This window comes from Folsomia candida, unplaced genomic scaffold, assembly GCF_002217175.1.
Source record: "Folsomia candida strain VU population unplaced genomic scaffold, ASM221717v1 Fcan01_Sc003, whole genome shotgun sequence".
NCBI classification, from domain to species: Eukaryota; Metazoa; Arthropoda; class Collembola; order Entomobryomorpha; family Isotomidae; genus Folsomia; species Folsomia candida.
In genome coordinates, this window is record NW_019091195.1 from 2,105,494 (window position 1) to 2,130,071 (window position 24,578).

The 24,578-nt window shown below is 37.1% G+C and overlaps 6 protein-coding genes across 8 annotated transcripts; 3 read left to right on the plus strand and 3 right to left on the minus strand.

Moving 5' to 3' along the window:
- Positions 1 to 52: 52 nt before the first annotated feature.
- Positions 53 to 2,385, minus strand: LOC110846110. Of its 2 annotated transcripts, XM_035850223.1 has the most exons (5): positions 2,247 to 2,385; positions 1,728 to 1,942; positions 1,531 to 1,659; positions 1,305 to 1,472; positions 54 to 1,245 (listed from the first exon to the last, which is right to left on the minus strand). In XM_035850223.1, the coding sequence occupies exons 2-5, from the start codon at positions 1,901 to 1,903 to the stop codon at positions 177 to 179; spliced, it is 1,542 nt and encodes a 513-aa protein (XP_035706116.1). In that variant the 5' UTR covers positions 1,904 to 1,942; positions 2,247 to 2,385; the 3' UTR covers positions 54 to 176. The 2 variants fall into 2 exon arrangements, with proteins under 2 accessions (XP_035706115.1, XP_035706116.1); XM_035850222.1 differs by lacking the exon at positions 2,247 to 2,385 and having other exon boundaries at positions 53 to 1,245; positions 1,728 to 2,082.
- A 5,223-nt stretch (positions 2,386 to 7,608) lies between these two features.
- LOC110846112 (beta-1,4-glucuronyltransferase 1) lies at positions 7,609 to 9,340 on the plus strand. The gene is made up of 2 exons (XM_022092745.2): positions 7,609 to 8,971; positions 9,039 to 9,340. The coding sequence occupies exons 1-2, from the start codon at positions 7,754 to 7,756 to the stop codon at positions 9,240 to 9,242; spliced, it is 1,422 nt and encodes a 473-aa protein (XP_021948437.1). The 5' UTR covers positions 7,609 to 7,753; the 3' UTR covers positions 9,243 to 9,340.
- On the minus strand, positions 9,318 to 11,769 carry LOC118435078 (cytochrome b5 domain-containing protein RLF-like). The gene is made up of 3 exons (XM_035850226.1): positions 9,676 to 11,769; positions 9,512 to 9,612; positions 9,318 to 9,455 (listed from the first exon to the last, which is right to left on the minus strand). The coding sequence occupies exons 1-3, from the start codon at positions 9,782 to 9,784 to the stop codon at positions 9,372 to 9,374; spliced, it is 294 nt and encodes a 97-aa protein (XP_035706119.1). The 5' UTR covers positions 9,785 to 11,769; the 3' UTR covers positions 9,318 to 9,371.
- Positions 11,770 to 12,012: 243 nt separating this feature from the next.
- Positions 12,013 to 22,248, plus strand: LOC110845726 (facilitated trehalose transporter Tret1-like). Of its 2 annotated transcripts, XM_035850221.1 has the most exons (8): positions 12,013 to 12,271; positions 19,570 to 19,706; positions 19,850 to 19,898; positions 19,967 to 20,040; positions 20,106 to 20,412; positions 20,469 to 20,833; positions 21,081 to 21,409; positions 21,470 to 22,248. In XM_035850221.1, the coding sequence occupies exons 2-8, from the start codon at positions 19,644 to 19,646 to the stop codon at positions 22,029 to 22,031; spliced, it is 1,749 nt and encodes a 582-aa protein (XP_035706114.1). In that variant the 5' UTR covers positions 12,013 to 12,271; positions 19,570 to 19,643; the 3' UTR covers positions 22,032 to 22,248. The 2 variants fall into 2 exon arrangements, with proteins under 2 accessions (XP_035706114.1, XP_021947899.1); XM_022092207.2 differs by lacking the exon at positions 12,013 to 12,271 and having other exon boundaries at positions 19,163 to 19,706.
- On the plus strand, positions 17,752 to 19,024 carry LOC110847214 (mucin-12). The gene is made up of 2 exons (XM_022094106.2): positions 17,752 to 18,732; positions 18,790 to 19,024. The coding sequence occupies exons 1-2, from the start codon at positions 17,833 to 17,835 to the stop codon at positions 18,967 to 18,969; spliced, it is 1,080 nt and encodes a 359-aa protein (XP_021949798.1). The 5' UTR covers positions 17,752 to 17,832; the 3' UTR covers positions 18,970 to 19,024.
- Positions 22,249 to 22,761: 513 nt separating the features above from the next.
- LOC110847215 lies at positions 22,762 to 24,540 on the minus strand. The gene is made up of 6 exons (XM_022094107.2): positions 24,145 to 24,540; positions 23,922 to 24,087; positions 23,790 to 23,866; positions 23,366 to 23,726; positions 23,131 to 23,302; positions 22,762 to 23,068 (listed from the first exon to the last, which is right to left on the minus strand). Exons 1-4 carry the CDS (start codon positions 24,454 to 24,456, stop codon positions 23,649 to 23,651), a joined length of 633 nt encoding a protein of 210 aa, XP_021949799.2. The 5' UTR covers positions 24,457 to 24,540; the 3' UTR covers positions 22,762 to 23,068; positions 23,131 to 23,302; positions 23,366 to 23,648.
- Between the last annotated feature and the right edge of the window lie 38 nt (positions 24,541 to 24,578).

The following is a 24,578-nucleotide window of genomic DNA, read 5'->3' on the forward strand; positions in this document are numbered from 1 at the left end:
CACATAAGAATTTTATGGATAAATACCTCGGAATGTAAGATAATTTTAATAAATTATTTTCTTAATATACGCTCTTTTATTAATAAAATGCATAAATAATTTGAGACCAGTCAATAGCACCGTCATACAAAAAATATATCACTTAACAAATGTATATTAACGTAATTTTAAGCGAATTAACATTCCTTTAAGGTAAAATTGCAATCTTCAACGACGATGGATTGGAACCAACCTTTTCCCCCTTCATCTCCCCTTCCAGAACTGCTAACCTCATCATAGTCCACGCCCAAGCTGTACTCAGCCTTGTCCCCTTTACAATCTAATAATTTATGGCAAATTCCCCGAATACTGAATCCTTCCGCAGCATTCACATTAGTTAAAGTATGTTCATTACCAATAATAACAACTCTTCCGGCTGAACAATTCTTTATGAAATGATTTTTCATAGAATTTTGATCATCCGACCTCATCACCACTGCGTAAGTGCGTGGATAACCAACTAATCCTTCGCATTCAACATTTGCGATGTAATTGTTTGAACTACTGTAAATTTTTATAGCAAAAAATGCATTCAGATCTCCAATTTCTGGTATTTTTCTAAACCTAATGTTTTTGAGGATTTGATTCTGTCCATGAAGTTCGATTCCAGTTGACACGTTTGTGCAAAATAAAGTGTTTATTGTGTTTTCCTCCCCTTCGAATTTGATTCCAGTTGCCGAATCCGTTATGTTAATGCGATGTAGTTCGTTATTTCGTGAAGTGACCATTAAATGGACACAAGGGCAGGATGGGTTGCGGTTGTTGTTGAATATTATGCCTGTGAAATGATTTTTTCGTCCTGAGATTGATAATGTAGACCCTTCGAAATACAGGTTGTGTAATTGAGCATGGCTACTCGTCACATGGATTTGGAGTTTTTTTGACGATGATGATTTTAAGGTCAAGTTTGATACTGTGGTACTTTCAGCTAGGATGATGCGAGCGGTGGGGGAATTGTACTTTGTTTTATGGACGGATTTGATTATTGTGGAGTCGACTCCACTTCCACGTAATGTTAAGCCAGGAGAAAGACGGAAACTTTTCCAGATTTTGTATTCACCTGGTAGTAGTTGAATTATACGGAAATTGTCTGCGGGTGAGGAGTTCTTTAACAGAGAACGCAGCTCACTGCCCGATTTTATTATTCGAATCGTTTGAGGAGATCGGGGTGACGGGTTCAAATAGGGCAGCGGGTGGAGTGGAGATCTGCGGAAAAGTGTGTGTTAGTAAAGTGACCTTGTAGAAATATTGGGGAGTAAACGTACCCATTGTCTGAGAAATACGATAAAATATCGATGACATCTTGAGATTGTAAGACTTTGGTTGGGATGACATATTTTGTAAATTCACTTGGTTTCATTACAGGGAATCTTATAAATTGTACTAGACTTTCAAATGGAGCTTGTCGACTTTCTGGAGAAAATTGTTTCCATCTGAAAATAACAATCATCAATTTAATCGTAGTTCTTTTAAGAAATTACCGTCACTTACTCAAACAACGCAAGGAAAAGGTCCAATTCTCTGATTTCTTTACTTAAAATGTCACAATTGAGTAAATCAGACCACATTTCTTCACTCATCTGTTGATGACCATTCACTTTTATCACTGATTGGAAGTTCCTAATAAAAATAATAATTAGTAAACGAATCTTAATGAGATTTAAAATAATTTCGAATGGAAAACAAACTTTTTAAAGAACTGAAACGCCAATTTTGAGATATTGGATCTTAAGATCAATTTTGTAGTCAGCGAGAGTTGGACGCAATTTGAGTACCATAAATTTGAGAGGATAAAACTTTCAGCAATTTTAACCAATGGTAAAACATCATAGAAATCTGCCAATTTCAATATCTGAATCCCCATATCAAGCGAAGTATCATCAAGTTGGTTGCTCGTCAGTACCTGGAAAATAGAAACAAAAAATTTTAGTTTTTATTATAAATTGCATGTATGTACTATGTGGGGTGACCAGACTACTCATTAATAGAGACAGCCAGGCCAGCGGCGGTATCACATTAAAGGCTAGATGCCGACTTATTATAAATTACATTTTAATACAAAAAAACTGACGAAAAAACGAAAAAAAAAATAATAAAAAAATATGTAGAAATGAAATATGTAGAAATTATTGAGCAGCATTGGAAATAATTAACTTTCTTTAGATTTTAACTTCCGGTTCCCATCTCAAATTCAAGACAACACTTACAGGTGATCTACAGAAGGAACGACCAACTAACACATTAGCAAACGGGTTTCCAATCTCATGCAATTTCCAACCACCACTTCAACAACTTCCTCCAAACCAAGCTGACTTATTGGGTTCCTCTTTAGCCTCTTTAGCCAAGTTGAAGGGGACCGTCCCAACTTTGAAAAGAGTCCCGCGTGGTGCAAGGAGTATCGTCGCTCAATCTCTGACCAAAATTCTCAAGGAAATTGCTTCTGGGAATAGCAAGGAAAGTTGGAGAAAGCTCCTGTTCTTCCCGTATGCTACGCTTCCAGTTCCACAAAAATCGGACCAAGTAAAAAATCTGACCACGTGGGTGAAGACCCGCACTTCTGAATGGGAAAATAACTTCTCCATCCCGCTACCACATCCACCACGCCAGTTCTCGCAACGGAGCCCCCAAATTGATTCAACTGTCAAGAAAGTGGAGGCCAAACTCGCAGATGGCGACATTCGAGGAGCAATTCGTCTTGCCTGCTCTGATGACACCATAGCCCCAAACGACGATGACACTCTAAGCGTCCTCCGTGCGAAGCACCCGGTACACCCAGAGCCCACAAACTATCCACAACCACTAGCGGATGACTCCGTGATTGAAGCAGTACACGTTCCTGAAGTAGCTAAGGCCGTATCCACTTTCCCCCCAGGTTCGGCAGGAGGACTCGATGGTTTGAGACCCCAAATTCTAAAGGACCTACTCAGCTGCAATCAGGGGGAGACAGGAGAACACCTCGCCCAAGCAATCACAGATTTCCTCAACCATGTGATTGCTGGAAAAGTCCCTGCAAAGCTGTGCCCAATATTATACGGAGCATCTCTCACGGCGCTGAGGAAGAAGACTGGGGGTATCAGACCCATCGCGGTGGGAAATACGTGGCGCCGACTCGCCGCCAAGGTCATCCTCGCTAAGATTACTCCCCAACTTATCGACCACTTTTCACCTCATCAGTTAGGCGTTGGAATAAAAGGTGGCGCTGAGACCGGTGCCCATGCCGCCCGTGTATACTACAACTACCCTCACCACACCCCCAAAGCATTCCTTAAAATTGATTTTAGGAACGCATTTAATGAAGTGAGAAGAGACACTCTACTGCACACTGTTCGTGATAATTTTCCATCAATCTTCCCGTTCGTGTCCCAATGCTACGCTAACCCGTCATCACTTTTCTTCGGGACAACATCTCTCCCTTCGCTTCTGGGTTGTCATCAGGGCGACCCTTTGGACCCTTCTCTGTTTTCTTTGGTCATCCACCCCATAATCAAGACTTTGGACACAGAGCTAAACGCATGGTATCTCGACGACGGGACTATCGCAGACACCCCGGAAACGGTACTAGCAGCCCTTGAGAAAGTTTCCAGAATGGGTGAAGAAGTGGGGCTTTATCTCAACCACAACAAGTGTGAGGTTGGAGTATTGGGGGCGGACGACGACACCATCACCCAGATTTTTCAAGAATTTCAAAATTTTGCCCCAGGAATCCAACTGATAACTAGAGAAAATGCAACATTATTAGGTTCTCCTCTTACCAACGAAGCCATGGAGGCGGTTTTGGCTGCCAAAACGGAGCAATTGGCAACTTTCTCCAAACGTCTCAAGAAAATATCTGCCCACTCAGCTTTCTTCCTCCTCCGAGCTTCTATCTCCATACCTCGTTTAATATACTTTCTCCGATGCTCACCGTCGTGGAGAAAAAGGGAGGCCCTCGCTCTCTATGACGCTACACTCAAGGACTCCCTGGAGGGGATCCTTAACTGCTCACTCTCGGAGGCTGCATGGATGCAGTCCTCTCTACCCGTGAAAGAAGGTGGCCTTGGGGTCAGACATGCTGAAGATGTAGCGATACCGTGCTTTCTTTCGTCAGTCTACAGCACCCAACCCCTAATGGAACAAATTCTTCCGGTTTACCTACATGGTTCCGATGCCGCCATTGCGGAAGGAGAGGAACGATGGACTTCTCTTGGCCCAACTAATCTTCCTCCCAACACAGTGAGAGGATTACAGACAGCATGGGAGCGCCCCATCATCGACATCACAGTGTCCCACTTAGTCGTCGCCGCAGCCACGTCTGAAGATACGGCTCGCCTATGTGCTCTTCGCGACAAATATGCAGGAATATGGCTCAACGCTCTCCCATCTCCTCAAATCGGCACCCTTCTCTCGAACGAGGCATTTCGCATCGCAATTTCCCTCCGTTTAGGTTGCGATGTTTGTCAACCCCACACTTGCCCGTGTGGAGCGCAAGTCAGTTCACGAGGATATCATGGTTTATCCTGCCGACGAAGTGCTGGTCGGTGGTCTCGCCACGCAGCCGCTAACGACGTAATCGCGAGGGCGCTTCGATCAGCCGATGTTCCCTGCATCCTTGAACCACCCGGATGTTCACACCAAGACGGAAAGCATCCAGACGGGATGACTCTCGTTCCGTGGGCAAGAGGAAGATCCCTTGTGTGGGATTTTACCTGCGCTGACACCTTCGCACCTAGCTATCTCCCCGAGACAGTCCGCCACCAAGGAGCAGCAGCAACAAAGGCAGAAGATAGAAAGAAAAAATTGTGCGCCTTTCTCCTAGACCGATTCATCTTTATGCCCGTTGCAATTGAGACGACAGGTACATGGGGTCAGGAGTGGTTATCCTTCATTAAAGAGATTGGACAACGGATCGCTACCGCCACTGGAGAACCACGCTCCACAACTTTTCTCCTCCAGCGACTCGGCATTACAGTTCAACGTGGAAATGTAGCTTCAATCCTGGGGACACTTCCACCAGGAAAAAAGTTTAATGAAGTTTATTATATCTAAAACTCCCATGTATTTTGCAGACATTGTTACTCTGTACAGAAATAAGTGTATTTTATTAACAAATTATAAATATTACTGTACTTACTAATGTGTAATTGTGGAATAGATTATAGGCAAATTGCATGTATGAGTATTACAAATAAGTATTGATTTTCGGAAATAATTGATAAGGTCATAAAAAAATTAAATTTTTTTTTAAAAACTGACCATTAAAAAGTGCACGAAACCATGAAAATCCACTCCTACATCGCTTGGTAAATCCAGTACAATTTCGCTTAATTTCTGACACCTTCCTTCCCACCGAGTTGATAACATTGAATCAAAAAAGGGCGACGCTTTCATTAAAACTTGGCGATTCGCATATATTTTTTCCCTCTTTTCGCCAACCAGGAATAAGATATCTGCAGTCGGAGGGGGTGGTGGCAGCTTCAGTCTTTTCGGTGAAAGGGCAGATTCAAGCGGTTCACTTTTCCTCTTGAGGGGTGGAGATTTTCGAAGTGCTTGCTCCTCATCCTCTGAGGATGATGAAGAGCTCGTTTCTATTCTTGAAGGGAAAGGAGGTGGACGACTTTTGGAAAATATGTTTGCTAAACGCCGGTACATTTTGACGGTTTCTTCCTTCACTGAAATTTGAAAAACATTCAGTTAACGTTTGAGTAGTTAAATTTCAGTTAAATTTTTAATTACCCATGCAAGGAATTTGGCTCGTCCGTCGGCTCAAAAATATTTTACACTGAGCGTGTAGTTCATTCCCGGCTGCGTTTTAAACCAATCAGCGAGCCATGAGATTTTCTCTTTGTTTTCATGAATTTTGTTGTTGTGCATGAAATTTTTATTTTTTTTTGGCAATTTTTACTTATTTTTGCAATTTATACATAAATTAATAGCAAAGTTCGTGCCTTGGAATTACATGAGATTTGATGAAAAATTATCAATTTTGCAATTTGATTAACAAATTATTTAATTAAATTCATAAAAATAAATTTACGACATTGTGATTAAGTCAACATTTCTTGTATTTGTTCTAAAATACTTGCCAGTTTATCTCGCCCAATTTCCGCACAACAGTATTGTTCTCCTTATTTAACTCGTTAATTATCCGACTTCAATTTTTCTAGCATTATTGTCAACTACACAAAAAATCGATTTTCGGCCTAAATTAATTAATGACGTGAAATTAATTGCCTCAAACTCTGCCAAAATTAAACTTTCACTGCTGATATTTCTACCGTCTAAAATAAAAGGGAACCAAGATAATTTTTGGTACCATAAATTAAGTTTAAAGTTACCAATTCGTAGATATGCACATTTAAGTTTTATGTGACTCATTTAATCACATTTAATCACCCAACTCTGCTATAAATTACAAGAAAAAAGTTTTTATATCCTTATAATTAGCATTGCTTTATTTAAAAAATGCTGAAAAGCTAGCAAATTCACATTGCTAGCTTCTCCTGTGACTTCTGTTATTTTGTTGAATTTAACGTAAGTTGTAAGTGTGAATTGTACCCTCGATTTAATAGTTTGAGATGAATTTGTCATTTTTTTATCTTCGCTTTTGCTTTCTGTAAGACATTGTCTTTTAATTGTTATTGGTTTTTGCAATGAATAAATCTATACCTCGATAGCATCACTAACTAACTTTTCAAGGTTTTTTGTGGTATAGCACACAATTGCGGAGTTAATAATTTCTATGAAAAAATAGCAGCATATAAATTATTTTCCATATTTTGTGTGCAAAATTACTTTAAAAATTCTCACTTAATTTTAATGCCGTTTGGAATGTTACCAATATTTTGAAATTATTAAAATGCCTCTTTTTAGTATACAATTTAGTATTTGATTTCATAGCTCGCAAAAAATTGGTCCATAGTCCATGGTCCATGGTCCATCACAAATGGTCCATGGTCCATGGTCCATCGATGGACCAATTTTTAGGTGGTCCATGGTCCATGATGGACCATTTTGGTCCAGTGGACCATGGTCCATTGCGAGCTATGTTTGATTTGTACAATCGGATTCACTTTCAACTTTATTAAAACCCATAATTACAATAAAGTAAATACCTATGAATTAATTAATTATTTAGTAAATTATACATAGGTCATGCATAATATTTATTTAATAATTAATCTGAAAATAATCATGAATTTTATAAGTCAACTTTACACGAATGATTTATTTAGACTTCAACGAGAAATCAAAAGCTATATAAAACTTTAAGTACGCACATCTTTCATTTGACGTCACATCATTGTGTTATCAGGTACAAAAGTTGCATGCGAAGAATGGTCAATAGTGTGTGCGATTATCATGTGTATCACGTGTTGATACCTACATTGTAAATGTATGTATATGTTAATAATTTCATAATTTCATCAAATTATGTAACCACTTTTATCTATGATTAGCACATTTTTAAGCAAATTTAACATTTCCAGAGGATGTGTCGCCAAAAAAATCATGCAATCATTCATTTCCTGTAAAATTACCGAGAATTCCGTCTCGCTCTCTTATGTAAGAGTTCGCTTGCAAATAATTCCAGACATTCCATGACGAGTAATAAAATGCGTAATGTTAGATAATCCCTCAATCCAGTGTAAACTAAATCCTCGGATTAACATGTTATCACATTTGAAACTTATCACTCGTGGTGGTGGTGGAATTATTATAAAATTCCACTTTGACCATGCTCCACCACGCCGTGTTAAAAGTATTGATTGAAGTAATAAATTTACTAAGAAAAAATATAAAAATGGCGATAACGATATCACGAATACAAAAATTACGATTATTATTTGTCGCGGGATTTATTCTATTATTAATTCTAATTACATCAAAATACTCCAAACCCCCACAAAATAATTACCATCATAATTATCACATTAAGAAAATTGCATCTCCAGAATTAATACAAATAGCGCTCGCAATATCAACTTACGATACGAAACCAGTGATTAAACCAAGTTTTAAGTTAAGAAAAGCCTTTGACTGTGACAATTTAACACCGGCGACGAAATTCTCACAACGGGGGTCATATTGGACACTAAATAATTTTATCATTGGAAGGAAACGATACAATTGTGATGAATCCGTGACATACACAACTCATGCAGAATTTGGATTCCTAATGGACAATCTTGTCCCGTTAGCTCAGAGATGGGCTGGCCCCGTTTCTTTGTCCATTTTTGTGCCAGGAACTGATTTTGAAGAAGCCACAAAGAGATTAATCTGGCTAAGGGAATGTTCACCACATTCGGATTTGATTAAAGACTACGTCACCGTGCATTTCTATTTTCCGAGTAAGAATTTACCAACACCGTTATCGGAAGATTTTGAAAAAATGATTTTTAACCAAATTGATTGCAATACTTTGGCTTTTTGGAACTTGTCATCAACTGCGAAATCTTATCGGAGTCAGCATTCCTTAACTTATCCAATAAATGTTGGGAGGAATTTAGCCAAAGAAACGTCAACTACGAAATATGTGTTAGCATCGGATATCGAATTGTATCCAAATCCTGGCCTTGTTAATAGTTTTCTTAAAATGATTTCTAATTATGAAGAGACGAACGGTGGGAATAAGGTGTTTGTGTTGCCAATATTTGAAATTGATGCGTCATTAGAGCAACAATTACCAGAAGATAAGAAACAACTGGTTTCTTTATTAGAAAATAAATTAGCTGTTCCCTTCCATTATCGGATTTGTCCACATTGCCATAAAATTCCAAGGGCGGAGGAGTGGGTTCTACTGGGGGATAAAGAAGAGGAGGACTTGAAAGTGTTCCATGTTGCAAATCGGACAGGAATCCATGCTCATTGGGAACCGATTTACATTGGGACAAAGGACGATCCTGGATATGACGAGAGGCTGAATTGGGAAGGGTTGAAGGATAAAATGACGCAGGTACATAGCGTTTTTACATGGTGGCATTTTTTTGTGGAAATTTATTTAAAAATAATTTAAATTCCAGGGCCTCGTCCTTTGCCTGCTTGACTATGAGATGCACATTTTAAACAATGGATTTCTTATCCATTCACCTGGAATTAAGTCGAAAGGCCCATCGCATGAACAGTGGAGGAAGAAACTAATTAGTCAACAGTTTCAAATTATTCATAACATTATTTTACCAGAACTGAAATTATTGTATGGAGAGAAAGATGGCTGCGTTGTTTGATTTTTATTAAATTATGAAGTATTTTTTAAAGAATTGTATTTTTATGCAAAAAAGTTTACTATTTCGAGTTAAAAATCGAATAAATGTAAAAAAAAATAGCACGATATTTATTTATTTATTCTGAGAGAATTATTCCAATGTATTTTTGGTTGGTGATAAAACTCCAATTTTTTTTCCGGCAAGAATCTTTTCGAAATTTACATAACTATGAACCTACGGAAATTAACGAAATGAAATAACTACGAGATTTTAAAGAGAGAATCATTTACCTGATTGAATAATTTGGTGGCGTCGATGCCGAATCCTTGTTGAATTGCTTGGTATCCACCCGGATGCTTGTTGGCGTAGTCGGTCACGTTGTACACGCTTCCTTTGGGGAAATTAATTAGTAATTATTGGATAATTTGGAAGAGTGTGGAGTCTGTTTCTATACCTTTCAAAGCGATCCATGCATCGTTTCGGGTGTTGTGAGTTTTCAGTTCTTCCAGGGTTATTTTTCGAGTCGAGGGATCTTGCGTAGAGGGCCCAGGGGATTGACTCATTTTTTTTCTGTATTCACGGGGAATTTTGTGGGCGAAGTGGTGGTAGGATTATATTTGTGAAATCATAATAAATGTTTGTTGTGTTTTGTTATTGAGGGTCTTTTTTTGCAGGACTGTGGGATTTTTGTCATGGTGATTGTGTGCGAGGAATGGTCAAGTCAACAATTTTTGATCAGACACAGACACAAGATTTATTTTTTTTATTATTCTTAGTGAGGCAAATACCTAACAACGAAAAAAATTACTAAGTATGCATTTGACCCACCCCAAAAAAGTGACCATCTGCGATATCTCAGTCATTTCTCAACCGATTTTGATCAAATTTTGCACCGATTATTGTTACATAATGTAGAAATGGGATCTGATCCGACTAAGCGATTACGTCATTTTGACCGGAATTATGGGCAAATATGTAGCCTTAGAAACACATTTGTAATTATTGCTAGTTACTAGCAAACTTTATCAACACTTTGATACCCACGAATTGTAGAGCAGTTTATCCCGAAAATTTTAAGGATAAATATATCAAAATCCGTTAAGAATTGGCTTAGTTATTCCAATTTGAAGCTCAGAAATTCAGAACCGAGAGCGGTGATGCAAAAATTCTGCAATCTAATTTTATTTATTACTTATGATTACACTACCTCACTAAGATTCCCCCTTTTTAGGGACCTTGTTTATTTGAGTACAAACCTCAACTCACTCCAACAAAACCTTGTCCGTCGGCACGTCATTTTTTTAGCAAATAAGTTCAGTCATTCAAAAAAGGGGGCATCAACAGTATGGAAGACTCCGAAAACTCCAGAATCTCAGAGGATCGGATGAAACTACCGATTTATTATATTTTCCGACCACGAAGATTGAAAAACGTTGAATCACGGTGAGTTAATTTTCTATTTTTACGCCATTTTTCACAAAAAGTCCGAGTAAGTATGGAAAACTCCAGAGAATGAAATTTCCCGACCACAAAACATATTAAACGTTACCGTTATTTTTGTGTATTTTTCGGATTGTGCTATGCTCATCTCGGAACCCCATCCAAAACAAGTAGGGATTTTCCAGCATCCCATTTTCCTCCTCATAATTACTAAAACGATACAAATACAAATCATAACAATTAATCCATCGCTGTCAAAAACAATTTAGAACTCGGTTCCCCTTTTTTCCAGAGAGCATTTTTTCCTCCACACAACAGAGACACATAAAAAGCGAGAGAAAGCGAGAAAGCGAGTTTTGGTCCAATTTTCCACTGCATCTTTCTCCACTACCACCAACCTAAGCTAAGCATTTTATACTCCAGTCCAGACATCCAATCCACTGTAGTAGTCTCAATAAACCACCACTACTGCTTCCCTACATTATGATGACCATATAAAAAATGCTACAAATTAACTACATTAAAACTCTGACATTTTATTCATTTTTTCCTACTCCTACTTCTCCTTCACTTCCTCTCAAATTGTATAATTACTGCAATCCAGCCTTGTTGTCTACTTATGTATATCGAGAAAGGGTGACTGCACCCAACTTTTCCAGCTCGATATATAAAATCTAATCCCCTGCTGCTGCTGGCTTTCTCTTCTCTCGTCTCTCTCGTCTCGTCTCTGTGTGTGTCTAGTCTCAAAGTGTGTGGTGCCTGGTAGTCCTCTCTCCCTTTTTAGTGTCAGGGGGTGGTGCACAATTTTCCACTCTGGCCCGAGAAAAATTTGTCCTTACAAAAGTGAAATTCTGGATATTTTGTGGCCTGATTGGACTCGATGTCGGGATATGTGGAGGATGAATTGAATGCAACATTTCACTGGAGAGAGAGAGAGAATTCGGTGCGGGGTCTCCGGTGGGATCGGAAATATTTTGTGCAGATATTTTCTCTGCTTTCTCTGCTGGGCTCAGTTTGGTGGTGGCCTTCTCGTACTCACTGCCAATGCTCCTCCTGACTGCCGTTTTCAATTAGTGCACTACTACTCCTTTCACTCCACACTTTCGCTTCTCGTACACAAAAATCGCGACGGACGGAGAAATTCTATTACTCGAAAATATATAGCTCTCTCTCTCCCTCTCGTTATAGGAGTGAGGCTAGGTTTTAACCAGGTTCTTCTCTTTTTTTTAAGAAAGGGTGCAGTATTTTGAAGGGTCATATTTGCCATGATTATAAATATGGTTTAAAGTGGGGGGACTTATTGGGGGATTAATTTTCGGGGGGATTAGTTTTTTTGGGGGGTGGGGAGTATTATTTTTAATGTAATTTATAAGAAATAATATCACGGCGACAATAAAACTTGATGCTTAAATAAAATATCAATTTATCAATTTAAAAATAAGAGTGATACATTTTTATAAAGAATTTTTTAAAAGATAAATTTTTTTGGAAAAAAAAATATTTCAACCGGTGAAAGTGAAGAGGATGGACTAAAAATAAAATACCAAAGTTTCTACCCTTTTTTGGAGAAGTGAACACACATCACACGAGAGAGAAAATTAGATCAAAAGGTAAAAAAAATGTTTATTAAACAATGCCGTAAAGAAAGTTGGAAAATAAGTCCATACAAAAAAATAATGCCGTGAAGGAGGATTGTTTTCTGCTGTCTTTCATTTTCCTTTTGATCTGAGTGATGAATGGAAAACCAGATGTGGATTTTCGAGCAAAAAGAGAAAGAACTACCGCATTACAAGGTTTTTCTTTGTTTCGTTTTCTCGTCTTCCTTTGTCCACTGGGATTCTGTTTTATTTGTTTTGTAAGAACATTGTAAGTATTTCCCTTGCGCAATTAAAGAAAAGAAAATTTACTTTGAAATGAATCATGGGCCAAAATTAATAATTCCCATTTGAGAGAAAGCTATATACATACGTTTATAAAATGGAATTTGATAACGGGTATTTCGTTCCGTGACATTTTTGTTTAAAAAAAGGTTAGCAAAAAAAATCCATATAAAACCGAATTTCATGGCAACCTGTGTCCCGTCGTACAGGTTGTAATGCGAGTTAAGCCCTGTACACACTGAATCCTATTTTCCATTTGGCTGGGCCAGATTTGTTATTTTTTTGGGTCTCTTTTTGCTCAAGGATTGGATCAAATATTTCCATGCGAGGAGAGGAATTTCTTAATAAAATTTCTTGGTAATGGATTTTGATTCAGTGTGTACATGAGAAATGTGGGAAATATGGGATTGCGGATTAGATATTGGATTTGGAAGAGAGAAAGTAAACGTGACATGGGTGACACTACAGGGATCCATCCGGGATAGGAATTTTGCAGAGAGAGAGACAACCTACAGCTCGTCTAAATCAATAAAATCCTCTCTCTCTCTCGTCTCCTTGGTTTGCACTCTAGGCTTTTGGGGAGTGAACATGCAGTTTGGTTTGGATCTTTTTATGCTCTGATTCTATAAGGTTTATTAAAAACGTGGTGGTTTTTAGGGTATTAAAGTGGTTAGCAAATTTTGGGTGCGAATTGTAAATGGGTAGCATATTTTATCATGTAAATGGTCCAAAATCTTTTATCCGCCTACTTTTTCTGGGCTTATTTTTCAATTAGTCGAGCAAAAATGTTTCACTTTCAGTTTTATCTTGGCTCGGGCAATGCAACCTTATCCGAGATGCATATTTATTTAGTAGATGAGCATTGTAAAAATATTTTTCGGTCACATCATCACTTACATTTTTACGTGATTTATTATTTTATGGTGTAAAAGATAACGATGAGGGTTCATAATATCCGATGGAATTACTAAATAATCAAGTAGTCGCCACAAAATATTAAACGCTTCACGTATTTCAAACATGCCATTGAATTCTAGGCATATCTTATCAAAAGTAATTATAAAAAATGCACTCAGCAAATTAGTCACCGTTTTGGCGCCTATTGACGCGTTATTTTTATTATACAAGAGCTGTCATGCAATAAGGTTGCCTTGAATAAAAATGGAAATTCAATTACGAAATCAAATATGGTTTTTTTTCTGATAAAGATTTTACTTATCCCAGCCGATATCCGGGCATTGTTATCAAAAAACATGGTCCGAGCATGTCACCTAAATTTCTCTCCACAAGGACAGATGCATGTTTAATCTTGCAATTTGTAACCGGCAAGAGTTACGCAAAAGGTCTCATGGAATTATATATTAGTCATGATGATTACGCAGAAGGGTTTATCTAATTATGCTGTGTCTGATAATATTTAAGTGGTGGTGCAGGTTCACCAGAAACACCGAAACGTATGATTTATTGCTAAAGTCGATGAATCACAGCAACTCGAGTCCGTTGAGAAATTTGAAATACATTTTTGTGGTTAATATGAAAATGAGCAAATACTTTGAAACGAATTTAATCTTATTTTGAGAATTTGCCTTATTTCATTTGAAACTTGTTAGTTTTTATTTTTTCTAATTTAGAAATTTTGCATGTAAATAAATACTTTGATAATAGCGTGTACATTTTAAGACTAGCCTAGCGTTATACTTATGTGATACAAGAGTCGCCGTTGTTATTTAAAGGGTGAAACCCCTTTATGGGAATCTTGTATTCTTGTCTGACCATCCACAATAATTTCAAACTGAAGCGAATTTCAGTTCGAAAGAGTTTCATCATCATTTTAAATGCCATTTCAAATGGGGAAATGTAAGAAAATGGGTTGACAATTCCAAGTCGCTGAACTCGGCTTCGCCCGTTTGCTACCTTTGCTTTGCAATGACGCGAAACCGTATGTCTGCCGTTCGTTTGACAGAGAGACACGACGGGTACATAAGAGCTGACGCGGGGCTAAAAATGCAAATTCGACCATAAAAGCAATTTCAACGAAAACCTTACGTGATAAGTACGTATCAATCACTGTCCTAATCAAGCGCATCAGAAAACATAGTCCAAGCATGTCATATGTATTTGTGGCAACGACGACAGATGTATGTTTAATCTGTGCTGGGTTATTAACGAGCCCAAGGTTACAAATAAGGTCTCCTGGAAAAATATATTAGTCATGATTACGCACAAGAATCAGTTTTATCTACTTGATCAACACTGCTCTTCGTTAAGGAATAAACTGAAAATGCGTTTTGAGAAATCAAAGGTGTGCTAAAATTTGAAAGGTTGCATGGCTATGAAGACTGATGGTTTTGGTGGCGAAAAAATTTAATAATCCCGATACATATGTAGCAAAACTTGCGTTAAGAAAAATATGGGTATGCTAATTTTGGTCGCTGAACAAATGAATGAAAGTGGTCCGGTCAACTGCTCACTGTTCTCCCTCACAGCAAAGCTAAATATTCAATATATATTTGTAGATCTGATAATGTGCCTGATACCAAGAGAGTACCAAGATACCTTAGAGTGTGTCAAGTCTTGTGTCGCTGAGGCATCAAGCACAGCATAATCTTTGACTGAGAATCAGGCTTGGAAATATCATTGCACCAGGGATGGGCAATCCCAGGATTACTTTAATCACATTGATTATTCTGGCTATACTGAGTGTAATCCATAATTCAGTAATCCCATAAGAAATTGCAAATTTTGAATAATCTGTGAAGAAAAGCACATTATCTCTCTGGAGTAAAGATTCACAACAATTTTAAACTTTTGGATCATATAGATGAACTCTTTGCTGTACTAAGATATTATAAAAGTTTTATCCTATTGGGAAATGAATTTTTTGGTCGAAAGTTAGCCTCTAAATAGCGTTTAATTAATTTTAAGTAATTAGTAATTAAGTAATTGACTTTCAATTACTAATAAGTAATTGGTAATTGAAAGTCAATTACATGCATGCAAAGTAATTGTAATTGATAATTAAGTTCAATTACTGGACAAAGAAGTATTTGTAATTAGTACTTAATTCCAATTTTCGCAGTCGGAGTAATTAAGAATTAATTACTTCCATTGGTAATTGAACAGCCCTGTCCATAATTCAGTAATCCCACAAGAAATTGCAAATTTTTGCAAATCTGTAAATAATCCGTAGTCTACACTATTCATGAAGTAATCCGTAAACCACGATTTCTGGATGTTGGAGAATGTAATTTATTACAGATTACATTATTTATTTGATTACTTTGCTGTTGAGTTTCAACTACTTTCGCTTTAAAATTAGAATTAATACATATGTTGAAACTATATTTTCTAAGTTTAAATGTTAATTTTTTAATGTTTTTAGTCATACTTTTGGGCGATTATGTGTGCGGTGAGTTGCTAAAAATATAATGTAATTTTTTTGTAATTAGAAAAATAATCCATGAGCAGATTATTGTAATCCGTAATTCACTATATCCATACGTTCGTCCAGGTAATCCATAACATATTTAAGCAATCCAAGATGTAATCCAGTTCAGCAAAGCAAGCCAAATAATCCCAATCCCGTAATATTTTTAAGCAAATTAATCCGTAATTCATCCCAGTTTATCCCAGAACATTTATACTGAGGGTATTCGTTATTTCTTCGTATCCGTAGTATCGTAAAATAGTTTACGAAGATAAAACAAGGGGTCAGGTTTCGTAAAAATCGTAAGCGTAGTAACGTGATTTTCGATGGCAAAATCTTACGACGCTTACAAAATCTCGTAAGCTTCGTAAGTTATTTTACGATACGAAGAATACTAAGGATACGAAGAAATAATGAATACCCTCACTGTTTTTGCCCTTTCGTTCCAATTCGTGTAACCTTTTATCGTTCACTTTGACAGAGACCTTGCAACATTTACTGTAGTACGCAATTCGTAGAAAATTGATTAAATATGTGTCTCCTTTCCTTTGCCAATCAATGACAAATAATCATACGATACGATATGAATACGATTTTCAATCGTGCCGACACCAGTGTAACGTGCGGTTAAATTAATTGATAAAATATTAACTTGTGGACGGGGAAGACTGTCCGAGCTTGTATTTCGATATATCGATGACCCTGGGAGGAAAAGTGGGGGATAAAACACACAATAAACATAAAACCCAGAGCAAGGGGCCTTTCATAAACTATGTAGCGTATAATTATGGATTAATCCTTAATCTCGAGTTCTAAAATATTGATCCTTAAAGCTTAATTTATACTAAGTTATTAACGATCCCTAAGCCAACTTTCACTCCATCAATTTTAATCCAAAAATGAGATTAAAATAGGATTTAATTACGTTTGCTTTGACTGCAAAGTTTAAGAGCTAATTTCTGTTGAAGCCGCTTTCTGTTCGAAAATTGCTTTCATTTCTCTTCCTTATCCTTTTATAAAATAATGGAAAACGTTTTTATAAAACTACTCACTGAATTGTAGCATCATACTAATGCAAAATTTTGAAAATTGGCGTCACCAGGTTGCCACAGCTGGTCAATCAAAGGCAGGAAAGTCCACCCCCAATTACGGTCAAAGCTTCACAATAAAAGCGATAACAATAGGACTAAAAATAATTTTTATTGTGGAAAAAGGTCAAGTTATGATATAATCTTTTTTTATCTTTTTTCTTTTTATCATTTTTTATCTAACTTTGCATTGAAATGTTCATTACAAAGTTAAGATACTAGTTTAAGTAATTTCAAAGAATGATATAATAAAATTGCATGCAAAACCATTAATCCTGGACTAAATTTATTCATAATCCAGGAAAATTTAATCCAATGTTAATCCTAATTCCGCATTAAATTTTCTCACCAATTTAATCCTTAATCCCTAAATTAAATTTAGTGCTTAATCTCGATGTCAGTAATCCGCAAGTCTCAGTTAGAATATTTGATGTTTTATTTCGATTAAAACAGTCATCTCACATATAATCCCACGGGAGTTCAGTTCTACCCATAAATCAGCGCCATACATGCATCATTATCAGACAAAATAATCAGAAACATCATCGGAAAACATGGTCCGCAAATTTATGGCAACTAGGACAAATGCATATTTAATCTGTGTTTGCTTATTAACAGTCCAATGTTCCATCTATTAGTCATGATTACGCACAAGAATCGGTTTTATCTATTGACCGGTATAAATTGGTTGGGTTTATAAAATATCCGATCAGTCGTAATTTGGTAGTTGCCTTTTTGGTTACAGTATTGAAGATTTTCATAGCATTTTCCTAAACATGGGGCGCTTTGAGATTTTTGTGTTTTTTGTTGCACTCACAACGTTCGTTTCATCGCAATTTAGTGAAGACTTTGGTGACAAGTACAAGTTATCATGGGAAGTCAACGCCACAAAAATCGTGTTTACGGCCAAAGTGAATGGGACTGGCTGGGTGGGGATTGGGCTGAATGATAAAGAGGGATTTGGTGAGGCTGAGGTTATGATTGGGGGATGGGACGAAAGGCCCCCACCCACAACTGCGGCGCCCACGACTGCGGCGCCCACAACTGCGGCGCCAACAACGACTGCAGCGCCCGATACGACGACTGCAGCGCCCGATACGACGACTGCAGCGCCCGATACGACGACTGCAGCGCCCGACACGACGACCGCAGCGCCCGATACGACGACTGCAGCGCCCGATACCACGACCGCAGAGCCCGATACCACGACCGCAGAGCCCGATACCACGACCGCAGAGCCCGATACCACGACCGCAGAGCCCGATACCACGACCGCAGAGCCCGATACTACGACCGCAGAGCCCGATACCACGACCGCAGAGCCCGATACCACGACCGCAGAGCCCGATACCACGACCGCAGAGCCCGATACCACGACCGCAGAGCCCGATACCACGACCGCAGAGCCCGATACCACGACCGCAGAGCCCGATACCACGACCGCAGAGCCCATGTCAGATGCTATGATCTACCGCCATCAAAACCCTCGAGCAGACTATCCCCAATACGAACAAGGACGCATCGGAAATTCAGATAATACGCTTGGCGGCGCCTACACCGGCAGCGCCTGGACCTTTCTTGGTGCCAATCAAACGGAGGAGGGCACAGCAGTTTACACATACGTCCAATGGGCACGTGACCTTGAAACGTCTGGGACGGGCATCAAAATTGTCGATGTAATTTCACCCATAATTCAAACATTAACGAAATGAAGCTAATAATTTTTTGCATAGGGACAAAACACACACGTTTATATCGGATATGGAGACACTGACGATTTGCCAGGGACAGAATTTTCCAATCGAGCGACGAAACAAATTAATTTAAGGAATCCTAATTCAGCAATGGGAGTTAAAGCGGGATGGATGGGAGTGGTTTCTGTGATGCTAGTTATTTTATTTGGGAGGATGTAATTTGAAAATAAATAAATTTGAGAAAATTTGATGTGGTTTATTTGCATGATAAGAATTTTTGTATTGAAAAAAAAATATTGGGATTTTTGTGGATTATGATAACGCACATATTTGCGCATTTAATCAAAATAAATCCTGAGTTAAATTTGCCTGACCCATTATCGTGATTTCATAAGACATACGTTGAGATCAGAAATATGTTAAAGTTAATATTTTCATAAAGTTGAACAAGAAATTAATGAATTTCTTATGATTTCTGGCATTTTACGAGTTGGGATATTTGACCAGATTAGAAAACTCTGTATTTAACAAGTATTAGTTTCTACCACAAATAAAGTAAAATTATTTAAAACATTTTAAAAATAAATCTCTAAACAGTAAAGATACGATATTTCCTAAATTTATTTCACTTAAAATATGTTCCTCTCTCGTTTAATAACTCTCTCCACAGGGAGCGAGAGGTTTGTTGGCCTTTCACTTTCACACTTTCCCACTTTCATTAACAGATATTAGATGAGAGTTATACGGGGAGTAATTAAGTCAGCCTAATCCAATTAAAAAGTTCTACACAAATGAGATGAATTTAATTATGGTTTTCAGAGATGCTCCAACAAATCAGAGTAAAGCAGACGATGGGGTCTAAAAACCAACATTATTCGTAGGATACACAAAGAATGAGAAAAATGCCCAGTTTCCTGTCTGTGATCCAAAGTAAAATCCCAAGACACTTTTCGCAGGTACTCTTTTTTCTCTGTCATTTTCATTTAGATTTAGCTTCATAGAATTCAAATTGGAGTTGAAATCATTCATTTGATTTTCTACATATTTCGTCTTCATTTGCAAATTTTTTTTTCAACTTAAAGCAAAATTCTTTCTTCAGGTGCTGGCAACGTTGGCCGTAAGTTTGGGGCCTTTTGCAGCTGGATTGGGTACTTATACATAGTTCTAAAACTTGTAAAGCAATCCATAAAATCTCCCTTAATGTCTAAAATTACAGGAAAAGGCTACTCCAGTCCAGCCCTCGCATCATTACAAGAATCCAAAAGTAGCACGTTCCACGTCAGTGCTCAAGTGAGTCAATTAAACATAAAATTTATCTTAAAAATTTTTTAAAATGGTAAAAAACGACTTTCCAGGAAGGATCATGGGTGGCGAGTTTAAGTTTATTGGGCGCCTTGTTTGGCTGTTTATTTGGTGGTTTAATGTTACAAATAGGGCGAAAAAGGTCCTTGTTGATAATTGCGCTCCCATTTTCCGGTTCATGGCTCCTCACAGTTTTTGCTCAAAGAGTAGAAATGATGTATTCGACATCGTTCATCGGTGGCTTCTTCTCTGCCGTGACGCTCCTTGCAACACAAGTTTACGTGAGTGAGATTGCACACCCAGAAATCCGTGGATGTTTGAGTGCAGTGCTGAAAATGGCTGGTGAAATTGGAACTTTAAGTAAGTTTTATCAAGAGATTGACTTTTACCAGAAAATTAAATACAAGTTACCTTAGGCAGTTTTACACTGGGCGCATTTCTCGACTGGAGACAATTAGCCACCGTCGCTGCGATGGCACCGATTCTATTTTTCTTTGCTATTTTACTCATACCGGAAACGCCCAGTTTTTTACTCTACCACGGACGCGAAGAAGAAGCTACGAGATCGTTGGCCTGGTTGAGATCCACGGATCAAGATGTCAGCGAAGAAATTGCCACTTTAAGGAGTAATATCTTAACAAAGTATAAAAGCTTCTTTCCACGATGCGGAAATGGGCAGTTCCCGTTCAGATCGCTATTCATCTGCTGTGGGCTCATGTTCTTTCAAAAGTTCTCCGGAGTCACGGTTTTCCATCATTACGCAGTGCCGATCTTTAAGCAGGTCAGTTTTTTTAGTTCTTAAAATAATTATATACACCCGGGTGGCAAAAATTTTGGTGACTTTTAGCCCATTCATGTCTTTCCCAATTCGTCAAATATGAACAAAATTGCATGGAATCTTTAAAATTAATATAGCCTTTAATAATGTGTGTATAAACAGTTCTGCATAGTCTTAAACATGGAACTAATAAGAAAAAAACATGATTTATACCTCATTTTTGAGAAAATATAATTTTGTGTATGTTTAGGTATTCGGGCGCTCCCTTCACCCCCACGGGGCCGCAATTGTTGTAGTGCTGCTTCGATTATTGGGGTCGATGACATCCGGATTACTAATTGATACCGCGGGCCGATTGCCATTATTAATTTTATCGAATTTATTTATTTCTGGATCATTTTTTGGGTTTGGTTTATACAATTGGATGGAAGAATCCTTGCCACCAAATTATCCAGGTTTTGGACCCTCACTGGACTGGATTCCTCTAACATGCGTTTTATTCTTTACGCTGTTTTTCTCCATTGGAATTGGACCCATTTCTTGGCTCATGGTAGGGGAGTTGTTCCCTTTGGAGTACAGGTGATGGATTTTGATAATTATTTTCTATTAATTAATATTAATTGACATTTATTATTGTAGAGGATTTGGAGGAGCAGTGTCCACCTCGTTTAGTTACGCGTGTGCATTTGCTGCAGTAAAAACCTATGTGGACATAAAAGCCAGCGTTGGTTTATATGGTGCATTTTGGATTTATTCTGCCATTTCTGTAGCTGGTTTATTTTTCGTTTGTTGCCTTGTACCGGAAACTAAAGGGGTGGAATTAGAAGAAATGGAACATCATCAAACACCTGCACCCGCGCCGGTGGTGGTTCCCACGTCGGCAGTGGTATCAGCAGTCGTATCAAAGAAACATGTAAAAAATATCATGAAAAAGAGTGAAATATCAAATTACCAAAGATATCGTAGAAATTATGATGAAATTCCAATGTCATCATATCAATCGAATCATCAAATTGGATTTCAATGTAATAAATTTTATGATGATAATTTTTGTATGGAAAACGACGATGATTTCGAATTGGAAGCCGTTGTTCGAGATCCATTAGAATTTTATCAAGAGAAAAAACAGTCGTATTATTACGGGAGAGATAAATGGGTTACGAAATTTAACTTTAATTGTGATCAGATTTCGATGGTTTGATTGCGGAGGATTTTTTATTTGTGTGTTAAAAGTTAATGATAATAATAATGATAATAAAAAGTCCGTTTAATTAGGTTAATAAGATTACGGGCGCTTCCATGAAACAAAGAAATAAGACATTCAACAAAGACAATATATCAAGAAAAAAATGTTTGCTTCACGAAATTAGTGAAGGAGAAATGTGTGGGGAAATTGACAATAAGAAATTTTTGAAAAATATTAACAAGACTTGTGTAAGACAATAATTAAAGGTATTTAAACCGTGGAATCGTTATAAGGTTACAACAATTTATTAAAATCATGACAATAAATTTGGTAATAATATCGAGATTAGATGAGCTTATAACAAAAATATTGAGAATTATGCTGAAAAAATTGGGATTTATTAAGAGATTTTAAGGAGAAAGTAATGTTCAATATTTAAAATATTATAAACAATTGTGTTTTTTGTATGTAAAAAAAAGTGCTTAAAAATAAATAAAAAATATTGTGATGCTTTGAAGTTGGGCGAGGAATTTTGAGTGTTTTTTTGTTTTTATAACAAGAAAGAGTCGTAAATGGGAAGGGTTTTATTAACAATTAATCACAACTTATATTAACAGCATAGTAGGTATTAAACGATGTATTCGTCATGAGTACCTTCATATGAAAATATGAGTTACATAGGTTTAAAATCACGTATTAAAAAAAACTTGCATGGAAAAATAAATTTTATGAAACACAGTTGATCCTCATTTTGCAAATTCATAAATTTATTCATCCAGCAAAACTACAAAGTCAGGATGGAATTTTTCTTAAATCCACAAATTACAAAACATTGAATAATTGCATAAAACTTAAACAGATTCACAAAAAATAACCAAAAATCCTTAAACCTCCCTCCGATGAACAAAGAAATTGCCCCTTCCATTATCCAACGTAAATCTCATTGTTCCAAAAACGGGTGTAGCATTGATGAAGTCGTCGAAACTGATGGTAACGGATCCGATCGGATCATCAATAATCACGTCCTTGTCAATTAGCTCAAATCGCCAACGCTGTGGTGACACAAATAATTAATCATAATAATTAGGTAATAGCATTTAATTAAGTAATTTACCTGATCATTTCTTGCGATGTGAGTGAATGTAAATCGTTCTGGAAAAACTGGAAAGTTGTCGTCTTTAACCTCTTGCGTAATTCCACACTGGGTCCACGCACTCGAACCAGATTGACACATTATTTTGACAACAGTGTCACATGCAGAGAGGTCGTCGCAGGAGTTGAGGTCGCTGTTAACATTTTGGTGTTTTTTATTGGAAATTTATTGATTTTATATGAAAATTAAGACTTACGTGGCAAACATGCTGATTAATAAATTCGTTTCCTGTGCTGTGATTATGAGGGGAGTGGTTAACAGGAAAGTGAAGAAAATTAAAATTTGTGGCGACATTTTTTAAATTGATTATTTATGATGGGTTATGAAACTCGTGTGAAGTGTATTGGAATTTGTCACCTTATTTAATCATGATTTGAGTGGCATGAGTGGGAATACCACAAGATAAGCACTTATCAATTGATAATGTGATTTCCTTTAAATAATTTTATGTAATTTTATTGTAAATTCACAAAAAATATTTAATCATCTTCACTTTTATGAGCCAAATATTCCATGAATTCTTTATCAAACTTATGATTGTCCTCGTTGCAATCGAGCTGGAAATTGAATACACAAATTAATTACTCGAAATTTTAGCAACATTTACTTAAAAATCTGACCATAACAGATCTCGTGCAACGAAATAAATCCTCCGTTTCCGTACAATTATTATATTTCGTCGGGAATTTTGTGGGGTCTAAAAAAAATTAGAATGAAAATTTGGAAAGTTCTTAAAAGCAAAAAAACCATACGTCTATGGCTGCATTCCATGAGTTGTTTTGTTAATTTAAAAGCGCTTCTTTCTCCACCAGGCAGTGTCATTTCTTGTTTAAAAAGACCAAAAAGTGCAGTTTCATTCAATCCAATGCCAGATTTTGGTATAAATCCTCCATTTTGTAACATGCAGCTTCGGAGGCACTATTTTTTACGTAATTTTAAAAACTCTCATTTTTAAAACATAATGGCAAAATTTACCAAAAACGGCGTGGCTCCTCCGAATTGAACTCTTTCATCCGAGAACTTTTTCCTAGTAACTTTGGTATGTTCAATTTTGGCACAATGATAAATAGCGTCGACCAGCTCGTCGGACATGTTGTAATAGCCAGCGCGACATTTAATTCCTTCAAGGATCCAAATTTCCTCGAGAATTAAGGACATTGGATCCTTGTCCTTGGATTCAATGTCAAATCGATAGGAATCCTCTTTCATTGTTGAGGTGACCGTCTGTTGAACAGGGTTTTTACTATTTTTTTGTATGGACATTTTGTATGAAAAAAACTTACCCATACGAAAAATAGAGAAATTACAAGTGAAGTTAGAATTATTTTCATGTTTTATCTACTATAAAAAAAATTGTCGTAGAGTAATAAGCAGGCAAATTGAATGAGAAATGAATTGTTTTAACGAAT

What these genes read in the sequence shown, in the direction of transcription:
- LOC110846112 (XM_022092745.2), top strand. Translation starts at nt 7,754, where the DNA reads ATGCTCCACCACGCCGTGTTAAAAGTATTGATTGAAGTAATAAATTTA. An exon ending in TGAAGGATAAAATGACGCAG is followed by an intron (nt 8,972 to 9,038) that starts GTACATAGCGTT and finishes TTTAAATTCCAG; the next exon opens with GGCCTCGTCCTTTGCCTGCT.
- LOC118435078 (XM_035850226.1), bottom strand. Translation starts at nt 9,784, where the DNA reads ATGAGTCAATCCCCTGGGCCCTCTACGCAAGATCCCTCGACTCGAAAA. An exon ending in TGCATGGATCGCTTTGAAAG is followed by an intron (nt 9,613 to 9,675) that starts GTATAGAAACAG and finishes ATTTCCCCAAAG; the next exon opens with GAAGCGTGTACAACGTGACC. An exon ending in CCACCAAATTATTCAATCAG is followed by an intron (nt 9,456 to 9,511) that starts GTAAATGATTCT and finishes TAATTTCCGTAG; the next exon opens with GTTCATAGTTATGTAAATTT.
- LOC110847215 (XM_022094107.2), bottom strand. Translation starts at nt 24,456, where the DNA reads ATGGGTAAGTTTTTTTCATACAAAATGTCCATACAAAAAAATAGTAAA. An exon ending in CATGGAATGCAGCCATAGAC is followed by an intron (nt 23,867 to 23,921) that starts GTATGGTTTTTT and finishes AATTTTTTTTAG; the next exon opens with ACCCCACAAAATTCCCGACG. An exon ending in GTTGCACGAGATCTGTTATG is followed by an intron (nt 23,727 to 23,789) that starts GTCAGATTTTTA and finishes TTCAATTTCCAG; the next exon opens with CTCGATTGCAACGAGGACAA.
- LOC110845726 (XM_035850221.1), top strand. Translation starts at nt 19,644, where the DNA reads ATGAGAAAAATGCCCAGTTTCCTGTCTGTGATCCAAAGTAAAATCCCA. An exon ending in CGTTCCACGTCAGTGCTCAA is followed by an intron (nt 20,041 to 20,105) that starts GTGAGTCAATTA and finishes ACGACTTTCCAG; the next exon opens with GAAGGATCATGGGTGGCGAG. An exon ending in TGGTGAAATTGGAACTTTAA is followed by an intron (nt 20,413 to 20,468) that starts GTAAGTTTTATC and finishes AAGTTACCTTAG; the next exon opens with GCAGTTTTACACTGGGCGCA.
- LOC110846110 (XM_035850222.1), bottom strand. Translation starts at nt 1,903, where the DNA reads ATGGGGATTCAGATATTGAAATTGGCAGATTTCTATGATGTTTTACCA. An exon ending in CTTTTCCTTGCGTTGTTTGA is followed by an intron (nt 1,473 to 1,530) that starts GTAAGTGACGGT and finishes TGTTATTTTCAG; the next exon opens with ATGGAAACAATTTTCTCCAG. An exon ending in TCGTATTTCTCAGACAATGG is followed by an intron (nt 1,246 to 1,304) that starts GTACGTTTACTC and finishes ACTTTTCCGCAG; the next exon opens with ATCTCCACTCCACCCGCTGC.
- LOC110847214 (XM_022094106.2), top strand. Translation starts at nt 17,833, where the DNA reads ATGGGGCGCTTTGAGATTTTTGTGTTTTTTGTTGCACTCACAACGTTC. An exon ending in CGGGCATCAAAATTGTCGAT is followed by an intron (nt 18,733 to 18,789) that starts GTAATTTCACCC and finishes TTTTTTGCATAG; the next exon opens with GGACAAAACACACACGTTTA.